Source organism: Balaenoptera physalus (genome assembly GCF_965194825.1).
Source record: "Balaenoptera physalus genome assembly, chromosome: 1".
Lineage (NCBI taxonomy): Eukaryota > Metazoa > Chordata > Mammalia > Artiodactyla > Balaenopteridae > Balaenoptera > Balaenoptera physalus.
This window is the reverse complement of record NC_138882.1, coordinates 81,988,427-82,005,723: the sequence shown is the minus strand read 5'-3', so window position 1 is coordinate 82,005,723 and position 17,297 is coordinate 81,988,427. Positions and strand designations below refer to the sequence as shown.

Genomic DNA, 17,297 nt, shown 5'->3' with positions numbered 1-17,297 from the left:
TCCTAGGTCAATCGCCGCTCCTTTAGGGAGCCATTTATCAATGCTCTCTAGCATAGTAAAACATTACAGAAGCTTGGTCAGAGTCAAGAAGGGCCTAGAATATGGAACCCAGCTATCTTACTCCCCAGTCTCTGTCACATTATACTACTCACTCTCATGGTACCACCCCCCTACTCAGTGGCTGATGACAGCTGGTACGAAAACGGAAGTGTGGAGGATGGCCAAGGCCAGAAGTGACGCTGCACCCCCTCCTCTGGGGGCGGAGAGGGAAGGTCACTCACTTTGATGATCCGGTCGCCCTCTTTCACACCGGCTTTCATGGCTGCGCCTCCTGTGAGGAAGGAGAAGGCCTGGTCAGCAGAGCCCCACGACCTTTCCAGAGGTGGCTGAATCTACACCAACGACCCTGTCAGATCACCTTCCCCCTCAAACCTCTTCTCACCTCTCTGTGTTAAGTGCCTCAAATGCTGGGTGTACATCCTATTCTGCTCCAGTGACACAACTACCTTTGAGCTGGACTGGACTGCATAAGGACACATCTCTTGCTCTTTCCTCCACCTGGCTCAGAAGCCAGACTTCTCCTGAGAGCCAGGCCAAGGCGGCAGAGAGGCAGGGCCATGCTCTGGGGAGAGTAATGTGTGCTTTATTTGAATGTGTCTAGATGTGTTCCAAGGTCAAATAAGAGTTATTTCTATTATCCAGTGGGAAGAACGAGTTCACTGTATTAAATAATTGCTGAAGTAATAATCATTTTTAAGAGGAATATGAGAAAAGGATTACAACAAGCGTTTTCAAACCGTGGTCCCTAAGCCCTGAGAGGTTCACAAGGATATTATGGGGGTTCCTAGCATTAAGGATGATAATGATCACTGCTTTATTTTCTGTTAAAAAATTGTTCTGGAGCTGCAGTGGTTTTGATCACCACGTACAGTCGTCCCTCGGTATCCACCGGGGATCAGTTCTAGTACCTCCCACAGATATCAAAATCTGCAGATGTTCAAGTCCCTTACTTAAAATGGAGTAGTACAAACCTGCAGGTTTCGCATCTGTGGATTCAACCAACTGCAGATGGAAATTTCAATCTGCAGTTGGTTGAATCCATGGATGCAGAATTCTCAGATGCAAAACTCGCGGATATGGAAGGCCAAATGCAGTTTTAAATAAGTTAGAGTCCTAGTTTAAGTTATACCCAGGAAGCATAAGAAACACTAATGATGAGATAAGTTCATGAGGGACTCCCCTGGGGGTCCAGTGGTAAAGAATCCACCTTCCAATGCAGGGGACTCGGGTTCGATCCCTGGGTGGGGAATTAAGATCCCACATGCCGCGGGGCAACTAAGCCCACGCACCACAACTACCGAGCCCAAGTGCCTCAACTAGAGAGTCCACGTGCCACAACTACTGAGCCCGCATGCCTCAACTAGACAGCCCACGTGCCACAACTACTGAGCCCGCATGCCTCATCTACTGAGCCTGTGCACTGCAACTACTGAGCCTGCGTGGTCTGGAGCCTGCACGTCACAACTAGAGAGAAGCCTGTGTGCCACAACGAAGAGCCTGCGAGCTGCAATGAAAGTTCCCGCGTAACGCAACTAAGACCCAACGCAGCCAAATAAATAAATAAATAAATAAATAAAATATGTTCACTCAGAAAGCTTATTAAAAAAAAAAGAAAGAAAGAAGTTCATGAGAAGCATAAAAATTATGTTTCCTGTAAATCTGCCCCAAGATGATCCTTAAATCTGTAAGTTGCATTCATCTTATCAAAACAAAACTCCGACAAAGCACATCTAGATGTTTCTAGTCTGAAAAGAGAAATTACAGTGATGACTACATTCCAATTTGGCTTTTCAGTACTGGGACCCAGACTACCCTCACCTAAAGTGTGCTATTATGGAAAAGTACTTGCAAGTAGCTTGAAAACTCTCTTTTACACTGTCATCTAGAAACTAAAGGTGGAGAGGAAAGAGCTATTTTGCCTGAATGTATGAAACATGTGAGGTGACTTCTAATAACTTAGGGATTAAAAGAAATTAAACTTTTCAGAGTAAAGGAATTAGAGCAGAAGTTCTAAACTTCAGTAAGCATGAGACTCACCAGGAAAATTTGTTAAAAAGCGTATTCCTTGACCTCCCTGCTAGCAAGTGATTCAGTACTTCTGGGACTGGGCCCCGGAATGAGGATTTCAATCATCCTAAGGGCCTAGGTGATTCCGACGTAGGCAGAACACAGACTACACTTTGAGAAACAGTGAACTGAGAAGCCTAAAATCTGGAAAAGGCAACAACTGCTTTGTTACTCTTGTGATTTCAATGCCAATCCAAGTGAAGTCTCTTCCCCTCTCCTGCCCGAAATACACATATATACTTAGATTTTCCAAAACTCATATTTTACTGCAAGCCATCCTTTTGTTCTTTCCTCTCCAGGTCTGAGAGGAGGAAAAATTGGAAGAGTGCTGAACTCACACTTCACTGGAGGGGATCCCCGTACTTTCTATATCAAAGAGACCATAGAGGCAAAGTACAAGTTACTGGCAGTCCCACTTGCTCTGTCTCACCCTAGTCCAGGAAGCTTGAGAGAATATGGAAGCAAAGAATAAAAGTATCTTTTCAGAGCTCTACCCCAGGATATGAAAAACAAACCTCTCACTGACAAAAGTTAACTACCAAACATAAGGAGCTATAATTATTTATATCCTTGTATGATCCACATACCTCATTTTGGTCATAAATTTGAAATTCTCTTTTCACTTTTCCCATTAAATAAATCCCAAATATTTCTCCCAAATTATGTAAGTATATTTCCTTCCCATTTTGCACTGTACTTAGTGGGAAAATGCTGGCCTGCCCCCTACCCCTTTCCTTGTACGCTTCTTCAAGCCTATGTTGCGCCAGGTTGCCAGGCCCAATCCCATTTGCTACACTAAAGTTCACTCCTGTTACGGATACTTGCTTGTGTTAGGGATACTTGCTTCATACTCTCCCCTACTCCCATCTCCTTCCTGATCATCTTCTTCAGTTTGGGTCACTTAACAACAATGATTCTACCACCTGACATATGACAGTGCTTTGAAATATCTGAAGCTTTTTCACACATCACTGGTTACTTGATCGATTTGCTTATAATGCCCTCCCACTCTCTATTCCCTTCCCACCAAATTTCTACCCTGCCAATGTGTTTTCCACGGCCATCTTTCAAACTACTCCTGAAATCCTATTTTATTCTAAGGAGGCTTCCTAAACTGATCAGAAGGGAAATACTTAGCTTCGAACCACCAACTACCCAAATACAAACTTACAAACACCCTTTCCTCCCACGTACTGTCCAACACACATCTTTAGGTCATTTATTACTTAGTGTTAATATATCTGCAAATACATTTAGACCAGTGTGCCTGTCTCAACTGTGAACTGCTGCAGCACAGTGACCATTCGTGCACGGAGCAAGGTCATGTGAAGGTGAGAAAGAAGAAAGCGGGTCTTCGATTTCTCCACGGCATCTTCCAACCCAGGACGAGGAGCTCCCCTGGAGGGCAATCAGGCACCTGCCTGATGACCTGAAGGCTATTCTGCCATTTTCACACTTCCAACAGGGGAAACAAGCCTGGAGTGTGATCCCTAGAAATTCTGCCTGGAAGCTTGGCATTGTGGAGACTTCCCCAGATGCCCCTGGGGAACCAGTTCTAGAATGAATCATTCATGCCCCAGGATGCCCAGGTCTCCAGAGAAAGCACATGCAAGTTCTCCAAGTCCTATGGCACTGTCACATACATGGTGGCTTTGTAAGAACTGTACACTGCAGGTAGCAGGGACCTAACACTCACCAGGCCGCACAGACTGCACCAGAACAATGCGATCCCCGCTGACTGTGAAGCCGAAGCCATGCTGGTCCTTTTGGATGATGACACAGCGTTGAACGAGACCTGGTGAGAGGCAAGGAGGAGAAAGAAGGGAGTTCGGTAGGAACCATCATCAGAAAGTTAGTGCACACAAGCCAAGACCAACCCAGGGAAGTCCCAGTGTGTTTCTTCCTCCAGAAAGCCTTTCCAGATTCCCCAGACTTTTCCTGCCCACACACACTATTGCAATGCCTGCCTTCCTCAGTGATCGACAAAACCCTGTCACCTACTCTGTATTCTATACAAGAAATTCCTTTCTCTGAGGTGCTGAGATGTTTGTCTCTCTTATGCATGTCTGTCTTTTTAGGCCTGTTTGGGTGAGACTGGTCGAAGAAGGGGCATGGCCAAATCCAGCCTGAAGACTAGTGTTATAGAGAAGCAGCCCTGTGATTGAAGCCTAAGTGAGACTGGAAGTTTTCCATCAAATTACGTCCAATGAATACAGCAGGTGGGACACCAGTGCTTGTTGATACTGCAGAGCTGAATAACTCACGTGGGGTGACTGAGGGCTGGCCCCTTGTCAAAATCCAGGGAAGGATAAATGACAAGAGAAAACCCCGTTTGTCACACGTATAACCATATGCAGACCGTAGGAAAAAAGAAAGAGAGACTATAACTCTTAACTGACTCCATCCCTGTGGGCGTGTACTAGACATCGTGCACGTGTGCAGGTATGTGTGACTGCTGCCTGTGATGGAGAAAGCATGAATTCTAGAGTTAAAACTCAACTGGTTTCAGGTCCTGGTTGTGTCTCCTACAAGTCTGTACACTTGGCAAATTTTTTAACCACTCTGTGTCTCAGCTTCCTCATCCATAAAATAGGTATGATAAAATCTACTTTCTACAATTGACAAAAGGACTGAATAAGGTAATTTGTATAAAACATATAACACAATACCTAGCACACATTATGAGCTCAATATAAGGGCTAAGTTGTTTTACATCTGGGGTATACAGATCTGTCTGTATGGGTAAACGCCTCTGTGTCTACGTGTTAATGCCCCGAGAAGGTTACCTGTTGTCTCAGAGGTGTCGGAGGGTTGGCGGTGGTGGGAAGGGGACTTGCGTTCAGGTGCTGAATCTCCCAAAGACAGGCTACTTAACCTGGAGAAAGAGTAAGAAAAGCACAACAATGAATTGGGCAGGGAGGGACCAGCCTTGTAGCAGAAGGAAGCTCTGTCAAAGGGGCCCTGAGTCTTGGGTAACAAGAGACCGACCCTCTCACCCTGTAACCCGCTCAATCTGGTGGGAGATCAGCCACATCTACACCACTGGCAACATCACCTATCTGGAATCCTAGGTTGGCAAGGCAAGCATGATCTCTTTAATGCCCAGCAAGGCGTGAAGGGAAATAACCCTTCCTGGAGTCAGGAGACAAAGAGACAATAGCAAGAACAGGGTGTGCACAAATACACATGCTTGTTGGGTCTTACCAGGCTGCAATGGGGCTGATGGAACAGAACGGAGGCAGCAGAGAAAATGAATGCGAGAAAAAGACAAGAAAAAAACAAACAGCTAGTTAGTTTTAGGTGATGATTTGTAAGGAAGGGGGGACTGGAAGGCAAGGATGGGAGGGTCACAAACACACAGAGGCCCTCAGGGACACAGCAGAGGACTGCAGTGGCTGCATCAGAGACACTCTCTCTCACTTTAGCTTCGTCTCTTCGTCCCTCTCCAAAACAAGTGTCTCTAGGAGGGTAACTAGGCCTTTAGTTGGGTAATTGGCAACTTTACCTGTTGGGTAATTGGCAACTTGTACCCTTTTCTAGAAAGGAGGCGTACAATGATGACCCGAGCCTCTGAAATTCCATTTATTTTGTGTGTACCATGGGAGAACAGGAATCTGGTCTGTTTGGTGGTAGTATTCCAACCCCATTCCTACAGCCAGCTTAAGGCACCCTGCTTAGAAACTATTAAGGCCCTACAACCTCAAGGTACCACAGATCACCAAACCAGACCTAATAATAGGGCCCCTGCAGGAACAGGAGAAGCTCAGATCATTGCTATGCCTCCCCTTTTTAGAAAAGTGTACGAGTTGCCAGTTCCTAATCAATAGTTGCTGCCCCTCCAGAGGGTGTCTCCTATTCATATCTAGCAAATGACTATGTAGAAGGGGCTTCGTGTAAGCACTGTGTGCAGTGGCAAAACACTGCAAAGAAGCTAAGTGTTCATAATGGGTGACTGGTTAAATAAACCGCAGTATATCAATATAACGACACAGTATTCAGTCATATAAAAGAATGAGGGGGCTCTTTATATATGATAAGGAATAGTCTCCAAGACGTGCTGTTGAGTGGGAAAAGGAAGATGCAGAATTATGTAGACGGTAGAAGAGAAGGAATGATTTGTATGTATATGTTTGCTTACGTATATATAAAATGTGTAAAATACCTCTGAAAGGGTACAAAAGAAACATATATCATTGGTTGCCTCTGAGGAAGGAAACTGTGCCAGGGGCAAAGGGATGGAGTTGGAATCTTTTCATTATCTTCTTGTTTGTACCATTTAAATTCTGAGTCATGTGAAGGTACTAACTATTCAAATAATAAATACAACACAGTACAAATAAATAACTTTTAAATTTAAAAGAGGGGTCTTCTTCCCCCCCTCACCCTGGCACCCCACTTACCTGGACAGGTGAGACTGCTTTTTACTGGCTGATCTTTGGATCAGAGAGAGAAGGACATCAAGGAAGAAGAGAGCGTGGGGCCCAGGACAGAGTGACGCAGGAAAGGAGGAAGCAAGGAAGAAAAACGAAACAAGACATAAACCAGACAAGACACTGGAGATGGTTGGTTTAAAAGAGAAACCACAATCAAGCTAAGAAGGACCCGGGGTGGAAACTGGCCAATGCAGTAGAACCACCTTACTAAAATGCAGATTTACCTGTGCCATTTTGCTGATTAAAACCTTTTACAGCTTCCCCATTGTACTTGGGAGAAAGGTCACCCTGTCTTCAAGCGAGGCCATTAGCCACAGCATCGAAAAGGCAGTACTGCCTGATGCCAGTCAGCACCCGTCCGCCGTCTCCCACAGCTCCCAGTACCTATCCTTACTGCATACAATCAGTGGAGCTGCTTGTGCGCTTGTCTGTAGGGCTGTAAGGTCCACGAAGTCAGGGTGGTCTTGTTGATCAGCACCCCCTGTGCCTGACACAGTGAATGCTCCGTCCTATTTTTGGTCCCTGCTCTTCACTGTTCTTTCACTTGCCATGGTTTCCGGCTCCTGTCTTTGCCCATACTGCTCCTTCTTCCTAGATGTTCTTCTTACTCTACTCCCCATTACTACGCCTGTCAGCCAGACAAGAAGGTGAACTTCCAGAAGCTACAACTTCTGGCTTTCTTCAAATTACCCTAGTCCATCATGCCCTGCCACCCCCCACCTCCTCATCCGAGGTTAAGATTCAACTTAGCTCATCATTTAATGAATGTCCTAGAATCTATGGATGATAACTAAACTTACTGTGGTAATCATCTTGCAGTACATGGACGCCAGGTCATGACGCTGTACATCTTAAACTTAGGCAGTGCTGTGTGCCAATTATACCTCAATAAAATGGAAAAACAAAACTCCTAGATTCTAGACCTGTGCTATCTATCTAATACAACAGCCACTAGCCACATGTAGATATTTAAATTTTAAAATTCTGTTTCTCAGTTGTACTATGGCTAGTGGCTACCATACAGGACAGTGCAGAATAAAACACTTCCGTCGCTGCAGAAAGTTCAATTGCACAGCGCTGCTCTAGATACTACGCCAGGCACTACGGGGTACAAAAATGAATAAGACACAGTCACCTGCAGGTAATGGATGAGGTATACATATAGAACTTTAGTATAAACACTGAATGGCAACAGCTCCGCTCCCCACATCGGTGAGGGATTCTCAGAATGAACTTTTAAAGGTTTGTTATTCCAGCTGCTCATCTGCTGTCTTCGGCTAGATCCACAACATCCCACCCCTGGGTTACCCAGAATGGGCGTGCACTTCTCCCTCCTTACTACTTCAGGAGAAAGCCCATTCTATCTTGGGACAGCTTGGGCCTCCTCCTTGCCTTGTTCTGCTTGACTTTGCAGGAAACTGGTTTCCTATGCCCACATTTAAGCTTAGAAGGAATGGTCTGGTAACTTAACCTGGTTTGGTTTTGCATTTGAGCTAGGTTGTGAGCTGTTCAACGTAACTCAAAGCACAGGAAGCCAAGGTTTATGTACCTGGCTGTAGAGGACTGTTAGGGGCAAAGACAAGGATCATTTCAGCAGCCATTGAAAGTTCTTCTAAAAAAAAAAAAAATCACAGGCTAGGGCAGAGACAGTGGAGGACATGGGGGATGACAACATAAGTATAATTGGAACAGATGCAAAAATTTTTTTTTTCTCTTTGAGAGCTTAAAGGAGGAAAAACTACCACTGAATGTGAGAGGAGGAAGAAACGTCTGTATCAGCAGATCAAGACTTTAATGGTGGGCTCTCCCTCTTCCTGATGACATTCCCATCAAAACTGGGCAGCAGAGATCAGATTCCAATCAGCCTAAATCTGATGGGCATGGAGAAAGCCCAGGAGAGTAGAGAAGTTCCTGCAAAATTTGTGGCTCTCTAAATGGCATCACTGAGATAGATCTTCTGAATCAACTTCTCGGTAACCCCCATATTTATCCAGTCAGTTATGGAGACTGGTAAGTCCTTTTATGTTTTCCCAGAGTTGCTCCTTCCTTTACATTATCACTGATATCCATCACTTTAAGCCACATTTAAGTCCATTGCCTCAAGTCTGGATGACTTAAAAAAAAAAAAAAAAAAACCTCTTGTTTTCACTCTCCAGTCCCTCCAGCATTCTACCACAAAGGACTAACTTCCCCAAACAATATTTCTTTGGGTCCCCCCCTGGTCAAGAACCTATGATTTCCCTTCTTACTATCTATATGATCAGATGTGCGTGCAATTACCTGGTATTAAAGGCCTTTCATCAAGTGGATCCAAGTACCTTTCAAATTCACTCTTATTACTTGTTCACTTTTCCTTACCTCTATTGGATCCTAAAAGATGCTGTGCTCATTCTCACCTCTGCTTTATGAAGACCTCCATCCCTTCTCCTCTCTATCCCTCCTTTACTCCTTTTTCAAGGCTCTGGTCAAATGGCATTGATTCCATGAGGCCTCCCCTGGCCACTGCAGCTTGCATTTCTTTTACCCCAACATTTTTTGGGAAAATGTTCAAACCTATTATTAAAGTTGATGGGGCAGCATGATGAACACCTACATACCCTTCATCTAGATTCACCAATTAACATTTGTCACTTGCTTTATCTTTCTATGATTATACACTTTCTCCCATTTGAAAGTTGCACACACCATGACATTTTACCCCTAAATACTTCAGCATATGTCCCCCAAGACCCTTGGAATTCTATATAACCACAATGCCATCAGCACACCCAATGAGTTTAACTTTGATACGATAATATTATCTAGGGCTTCCCTGGTGGAGCAGTGGTTAAGAACCCGCCTGCCAATGCAGGGGACATGGGTTCGATCCCTGGTCCGGGAAGATCCCACATGCCACAGAGCAACTAAGCCCCTGCACCACAACTACTGAGCCTGCACTCTAGAGCCCGCGAGCCACAACTACTGGAACCCACGAGCCACAACTACTGGAACCCACGAGCCACAACTACTGAAGCCCGCGTGCCTAGAGCCCATGCTCCACAACAAGAGAAGCCACAACGATGAGAAGCCACGACGATGAGAAGCCGGCGCACCGCAACGAAGAGTAGCCCCCACTCGCCGCAACTAGAGAAAGCCCGTGCACAGCAACGAAGACCCAACACAGCCAAAAAATAAAAACAAAAAATAATAATATTATCTAATATATAGTCTATATTCAAATTTCCCTAATTGTTTCATTAATCTCCTACATAGTTGTTCCCCAACTGCCTCAATACACGATCCAGTCAAAGATCTCAGAATTGCATTCATTCATGGTTTTTAGATTCATTTAATATAGAATATCACCCTCCTGCCTGCCCACTTTTCTTGGTCTCTCCTAACACTGACATGTAGAAGAGTTCAGGCCAGTTGTCTTATTGAATGGCCTGCAACAGATCTGCCTGTCTCCTCAGGATAAGATTCAGATTAAACATTTAAAAATAATATTAGATAAGTGATGTAGCATAACTTGCCCATTTCTGGTGATCCTAGGTTTGATTACTTAGATAAGTTGGTGCTCCTAAGATTTCTCAGTGGTAAAAGTATATCTTCCCACTTGAATTAGTGGGAAATCTGTGGGGTGATATTTTGAGACTGGTGAGTATCCTGTTGTCCAACAGCTTCCCACCCAATAGTTTTACTATCCATTGATGATCCTGGCCTGAACCACTTACTGCACTGGTGGCTGCAAAATGGCATTTTGGGAAAATTTTCAAACCTATATTAAAGTTGAAGGGGCAGCATGATGAGGTGAAGGAATTCTATCATTCCTTCTACATCTATTAGCAGGCAATCTTGTAAAGAAGGTTATTTTGTCCCTTTTCTGGAATAGTGCTATGAACTCATGAATTTTTTCCCCCAATGCAATGCATTATAATCCATTACTGCTTTTAAAAAAATGTTAAAGTTGTCCCAATTTGGCTGGTGGGAGCTTCTACAAGCCAGCTCCTGTGTCCTTTAAAGTGTCACTATCTGTCTTTGAGTGAATCCTTATTTTCTGGCACACACACAAAAATACTCCAGGCTCACCTTGTATTTTCCCTATGTCAGACTTTGACTCAAACATTTCTCTAAGGAGCCCTGGTTCCTTTTAGTAGGAAATATATTTAGAAACAAGATCTGGATGCTAGGTGCTCATTGCTGCTAAGCTGTCACTGCTTCTAGGCCCTTTCAATGGACAGAGCCAGGAAATAAATTGATTAAGAAATTGTGAGTTCACAATAAAATCTCGTTCGACTCCAACACTACAGGGTTCTTCCTCATCTTCCCCAATTCCATATTTTATCTTCCTTTTCCCATAGTGAGAACCTTGTTCACAAACAATAGTAATATATTTACTCATTTGCTCTATTCTGTAATACATCAAATACTGTTTCCAGAGTTACTACATCAGTAACACTGGCAACAGCAAACTTACTAAGTAAAGTTCAGCGTTTCCTTGCAATTCTTTCTGTCCTTAGACTATATCCCACTAAAGGTATACAGCCAGTACTGTGTGTGAAAGTTACTTTGGATTAATTCTTCTTTATGTTATCAATTTGAAATGCATTTAGGTTACTGTTTTTTTGGCTGCACCATGCAGCATGTGGGATCTTAGTCCCCCACCAGGGACCGAACCTGTGCCCCCTGCAGTGGAAGCGTGGAGTCTTAACCACTGTACCGTCAGGGAAGTCCCTAGGTTTCTTTTTATATTTGTCTGTAATTTTAGGGTTTGCTTTTTCAGGCTTATTTATTTAATTTTATTTTTTGAATTTGTCAAACATTTACATGGTTGAAAACTCAAAATGCAATTTAAAAGGTATATTCAGAAGTGTCCCTGTCCCTTCATTCCACTCCTCCCCAAGTAACCACTTTCATTTGTTTTTGGTTTTCTGTGTTTCTTCTTGTAAAAACTAAGCAAACACATATAAATATTCTTATTTTCCTTTCTTGCTTCCACAACCTTTTACACTTTGATTCCTCATTTAATATACCCTCAAAGAAACTCCATATCAGTTCACAGAAATCTTCCATTTCCTCATCCTTTTCTTTACAATGCAGCCCACATTCTTTCACAAATATTCCTCCTTCCTACACTGCTCCCTATCATCTGCTGTGTTAGTCCGGCCTCTCTGCCAGAGGGCAAAGGTTACAGGGTGTTCTCCCCGGTATGCTCGCCAGCACCAGACACAGGATGGGCGCTCTGCAAATACATGGTGAAAGCGCCTCCTCATCCTAGCCTAGAGGGCATGTGAGGAAGCAAGGAAAGTTCTGGTGACCTTCCAGACAGCAAAGCTGAAGAGTGGTACCAGCCCACAAATCCCTGCTGTTGGCCTATGGTATTTGTGTGTGTGTGTGTGCATGTATACACACATATATACATGTATATATGTGTATACACACGCACACACATATATGTATATATGTGTGTTTAAAATTAATTGTTAAAAATTTTAAAAATCAGGCAATTTCATATTTAAAAATACAGGTTTCTGGTTTCTCTTGAAAAGGCAGAAGTTCTGGCACCACTGGGGCTTTAGTCTCATATGGTGACAGCTGGCTTAAGCTGGGTGGTAACAGCCCCTTGCAATGGGAGGTCTCTTCATCCTCAGTCCCATCCCACAACAAATGTGTAAATGAGGGAAAGGCCGAGAATATCCCCGTTCTGTGATAATAATTATTAAGTTCTTACTAGCTACCAGGTACCATGCTAAACATTTGACATACATTATCTTATTTAACCATCACAAAAGCCTGGTGAGGCAGGTAGTACATCTCCATTCTCAGATGAGTGAACAGAGGTTAAGTAACTGACTTCAAGGTCTGTGTTCCTCAACAAAAAGCTACATGACCTGTGCCCGTATGTAGATCTAATTGGTCTTTACTGGACTTTCTCTATTTTCTTTTTTACATACATACGTACACACATGCACACATATACAAACATACATATAATATATACATCTCACATGTGCACACATATATAATATATATGATATATACATGAGATACAAATACATAATACATATATGCAATACATGTATATAAAGATATATAACACATATGATAGATATAAAAAGTACACTATACATAGGCTGACCTAGGTGTTTTTGAGTCTGGGGCAAAGTAATGTTCTTGAATCCCTGCCCAAAGCGAGGAGTAGTAACCAGGAAAGAGCTACCTTGCCAGGACCTTAGTTCTAGATAAAGTCGACACTCACTGAACCCTGACCTGGTCCTACTGGTCTGGTTTCCCTTATCTGCCAGGGTGGAGCTTTAAGCAGCCTCCTGGCACCCTAACTTTCTGAGGATTCTGCCTCTGGGTAGAATTTTCCCTATGGTCTGAGGCTGGAAACATAGCACATCCCTATAGTAAAGAAAAGAGGCCAGTTTGCAGACAATCCTTGCTGACAGAATATGACACAAATGCTCCCTAAGAGCTTATGTAATTGAAGACATTTAGAGGGAAAAAAGGGTACAGATCAAGTAAAAGCAGTGGTTTCAATCAGAACCAGAGTGCAAAGTTAACACTTTAAATGATATTGCAGAAAAGCGTTGGGCTTGGAAATAAGGGAAATTCAGGTGCTAATTCCAATTCTGTCTCTAATTCACTGTGGGCCACCAGCCACTTGACTTCTACACGTGTCAATTCTCTCATCTGTAAAAGTAGTGGGCAGAAAAATGGAGTGGGAAAGTCTCTGGCAATGTAGCCACATCTCACATCTCAAGTGGATCACTTACTAGCTGAGGAGCAGCATATGAATTACTTCAGGCTCCAACCCTGTGGGTTCAACTCAGCAGGTCTGTGGTATGAATACTATTTTTATTTCAACAGGCAGTCCAAGTGATTCCTTATTTAGAGGACCGTAACTTTGAGGAACTCTCAAAACAAGTCCCTTAACTTCTTAGTCTATCATCTGTTTTCCCTGGTAGACCTTAAACCCCTTGAGAACAAGGACGGCATCTTACTCATCCTTGTAACACCAGTCAAGGTCCAGCAAAGCGTCTTGTGCATGGTGGGCACCTGCTCCAAAATGTTTGCTGAAGGAATGTACACGTCCTTTCTTTCTCCCAGAGCTGAGGTGAGGATCAAAGAGGTAATATTTGTTAAGTTCTTTGGAAGTGTAAAGTCCTATGCAAATGGCTCTACTGTGTTTTCTGAAGTCTTGTCCAGGTCCAGATTGGGTGACCTACACTCAACATGTGTCAGAGGTGAGCGGAACAGTACAAGACTGAGTGAGCGAACAATACATGGAAAAGTGGGGATGACTCCTGGTGTGTTCTAATTCTAGGTAGGGCAGAGCCAGGAAGGCTCTCCTTCGCACTTCCATGAAGGACTCCTGGAGAACAAGAGGCTTGGGGACTTGTTCGACGATCAGAGCAGACAACTTGGCAGACAGGGTTGTGTGGAGGCAGAGAGCCGGTATGGCGACAGGGTAGCACGCGGCCCATGTGGTATGGTCTGGAAAGCACAGCTTTAGGGGTAAAGTACGGGCTCCAGCTCAGGCTCAGCCTTGTCCTCACTGCGTAGTCTCAGGCAAACCACCCAACCTCTCCAAGTCTCAGTTTCTCCATAACAAATGTGGGTAATTCCACTTTCCTCAAAGGGTGACTGGCGGAACCAAATCACCATCACTGATCCCTCGAAGCTAAAATGTTCACACTGAAATCAATCTCCCCAGCCCAAGCCTGACCCTGGCTCCTGAGCAAATAGTTCCTCCTCAGGAAACAGGGCCACACACAGTTGCTCATGCCAGAAACCTGAGTTATTTTTGACACCCCCTCAAATCTAACCAGCCGCCAAGTCCTACTGATATTACCTATTATTTTTGGAATCCACTTACTTTTGCCCCTTCCTGCCACACGCTAGTGGAAGACACCTCTCACCTAGAACAACTGGTCTCCTCACATCTCCTCCAGCCTCCACTCCTTTAGAATTCACCCATTCTCTACACACAGTCAGGGGGGTTTCTTCAAAAGATAATTTAGAACACACATCACCCTTCCGTGGTTTCCCGCTATCCTTGTATAAAGTTCCAAATCCTTTGCGTGGCCTAGCAGGTTCTCATCTCTTGTCCTTCCCCCCCTGCCCCCCACCTTGCTCACTATATTCCAAACCTAGGGGCCTTCTCTCCCACCTCGGCCAGGCCAACTCACACTCATTCTTCACGGTTCAGCGTAAACGCTTCTTCTCAGCGAAGCTTTCTCCGATACCCAAGAAGCTGAATCTCCCCTGAAATTTCCCTTTGCAATGCCTAACTCAATAGTAACTAGTTATTTGGGTGTTTTCCTGATTTTTTAATGCCTACTTTCCTCATTTAATGATAAACTTCATTGTCTCTTATTCTCTAGAGCACATAGCAGCTCCAGAACACAGTACATAGTGGACATTCAATAAATACATGTTGAAAGATGAAATCAGATAATACACACAAAAGAACTTTATAGACATCAAAATATCGTAAGCACATACTTACCAGCAAAAGGAAGTGTTCTGAGTAACCTCCACAACGTGTGTATGTTAGGGTTAAATCCACAGTTTCACAGTTTTAACAAAGGCTAAATGAAGTAGGAAGGTGTTAGCCTCTCCACGCACTTACAGCAGGGAGTGACATCAACCTGGCTGTAAGAACTGGTTAAGCTCCTAAAGTCTTCCGTCTCTCAGATCTCTAGAATCCAATTCTGTACACAAAGCAGCGAAGCATTCACTAAACAAGAAAATGCATGTTAGGATGTGTTGGTAACTACAAAGTAGATCTGGTTGAGGGGATGGCCAAAGGAGGAATCAGAGAGGAGACATTTAACCAGAGCCTGGGGAAGGGTGGAATTCTGATGGGAAGCTGTGCTGTGCTAGGACATGCTAGGGGGAGGAAACAGCAGAAGTAGAGGCACAGAAGGAGGTCAAGAACACAGCGAATTTGGTGAGGCTGTCAGTGCATCACAGGGGAGAAAAGAGGAAAGGGCCAGACAAGAGGAGTGAACAAGAGATAAAACTGAAAAGACACGGGTTCTCGTCCTGGTTCTGCCACTTAACAGCTGGTGGACATTAGGAAACTCTCTCAAACTCACTGAGTCTCAGTTTCTCCACCTAAAAAATGTGGATAATTCACCTGCCCTGCTCTACCTATCTCATAGAGCTGCTGTGAGAATTAAATGAGATAGGGAATATCAAAGGTTTTCAAAACTAAAACAACATATTCATGTTAGGAAGTACAAGGACAGAGGAAAAGGTTAGGGCAGGCTACGGATTTTATTCTTTACAGAGGGGAGCTGTTGAAGGTTTTCTAGACGGGAGTAACAGGAGCAGATCTAGTTCCTTAAAAAACTAAAAATAGAACTACCATACGACCCAGCAATCCCACTACTGGGCATATACCCTGAGAAAACCATAATTCAAAAAGAGTCATGTACCACAATGTTCACTGCAGCTCTATTTACAATAGCCAGGACATGGAAGCAACCTAAGTGTCCACCGAGAGATGAATGGATAAAGAAGATATGGCACATATATACAATGGAATATTACTCAGCCATAAAAAGAAATGAAATTGAATTTTTTGTAGTGAGGTGGATGGGCCTAGAGTCTGTCATACAGAGTGAAGTAAGTCAGAAAGAGAAAAACAAATACCGTATGCTAACACGTATATATGGAATCTAAGGAAGAAAAAAAAAAGTCATGAAGAACCTAGGGGCAAGACGGGAATAAAGACGCAGCCCTACTAGAGAATGGACTTGAGGATACGGGGAGGGGGAAGGGTAAGCTGGGACAAAGTGAGAGAGTGTCATGGACATATATACACTACCGAATGTAAAATAGATAGCTAGTGGGAAGCAGCCGCATAGCACAGGGAGATCAGCTCGATGCTCTGTGACCACCTAGAGGGGTGGGATAGGGAGGGTGGGAGGGAGGGAGATGCAAGAGGGAAGAGATATGGGGATATATGTATATGTATAACTGATTCACTTTGTTATAAAGCAGAAACTAACATACCGTTGTAAAGCAATTATACTCCAATAAAGATGTTAAAAAAAAAAAAAAAAGACAGGTCTGACTGCAGTGAGCAGAGGAGACAAGAAGAGATTAAGGCTGGAGGCCCAGAGAACAGGTGGGGCAGAGATGATGTGTACCTGAATGAGAGCCCAGCTGCTGGGATATAATAGCAAAGGCAGGAGAGAGAGAGACCACTGAGAGCGGCTGCTGGAGGCCGACACGAGGAGTACCTTCTGGCCCTGCGCTGTGTAACAGGGAAGCCGCAGGGCACCCGAAATGTGACTAGTCTGAACTGAGACACTGTCAGTACAAAATACACACAAGATTTCAAAGACTAAGTACAAAAAAAAAAGAATGTAAAATATTAATAATTTTTATATCGATTACATGTTGAAATAACATATTTTGAATATACTGAGTTAAATGAACTACACATTAAAATTAATTCACCTGTTTCTCTTTACTATTTCTAATGTGGCTACTAGAAAATTTTCAGTTACACTCAAGGCTTGCACTCTATTTCTATTGGACAGCGCTGGTCTGGCCTCCTCTGGCCACAGCTGTACTGCACTGTGCCTTCTCTCCCATGGCAGGGCCTCGTGCCCTTCAGACCAGTCAAAGGAAGCTAGAAATCTGCCCAGAGTCACTCCTCCCAAGCACCTTTGTTTCCCACAGCACCTGGTCCACGTTTCTGCCAAAGCACTTCGTACACGGGCGCCGACCTTTCTC

At 43.9% G+C, this 17,297-nt stretch overlaps 1 protein-coding gene across 11 annotated transcripts in view; it reads right to left on the bottom strand.

The window, feature by feature from the left end:
• The window catches only part of ARHGEF11 (Rho guanine nucleotide exchange factor 11), a 111,691-nt gene that overhangs the window by 43,812 nt on the left and 50,582 nt on the right, over nt 1-17,297 (bottom strand). For 6 of the 11 annotated variants that reach the window (XM_082421086.1, XM_082421081.1, XM_082421083.1 and 3 more), the window contains exons 2-4: nt 4,914-5,002; nt 3,824-3,922; nt 282-331 (exon numbers count right to left, since the gene is read on the bottom strand). In XM_082421086.1, coding sequence (XP_082277212.1) covers nt 282-331; nt 3,824-3,922; nt 4,914-5,002 — 238 coding nt within the window. Of the gene's footprint in view, nt 1-281; nt 332-3,823; nt 3,923-4,913; nt 5,003-5,331; nt 5,347-6,527; nt 6,561-6,784; nt 6,803-17,297 lie in introns of those variants that run through there. The other 5 variants (XM_082421084.1, XM_082421079.1, XM_082421085.1 and 2 more) reach the window with 3 other exon arrangements.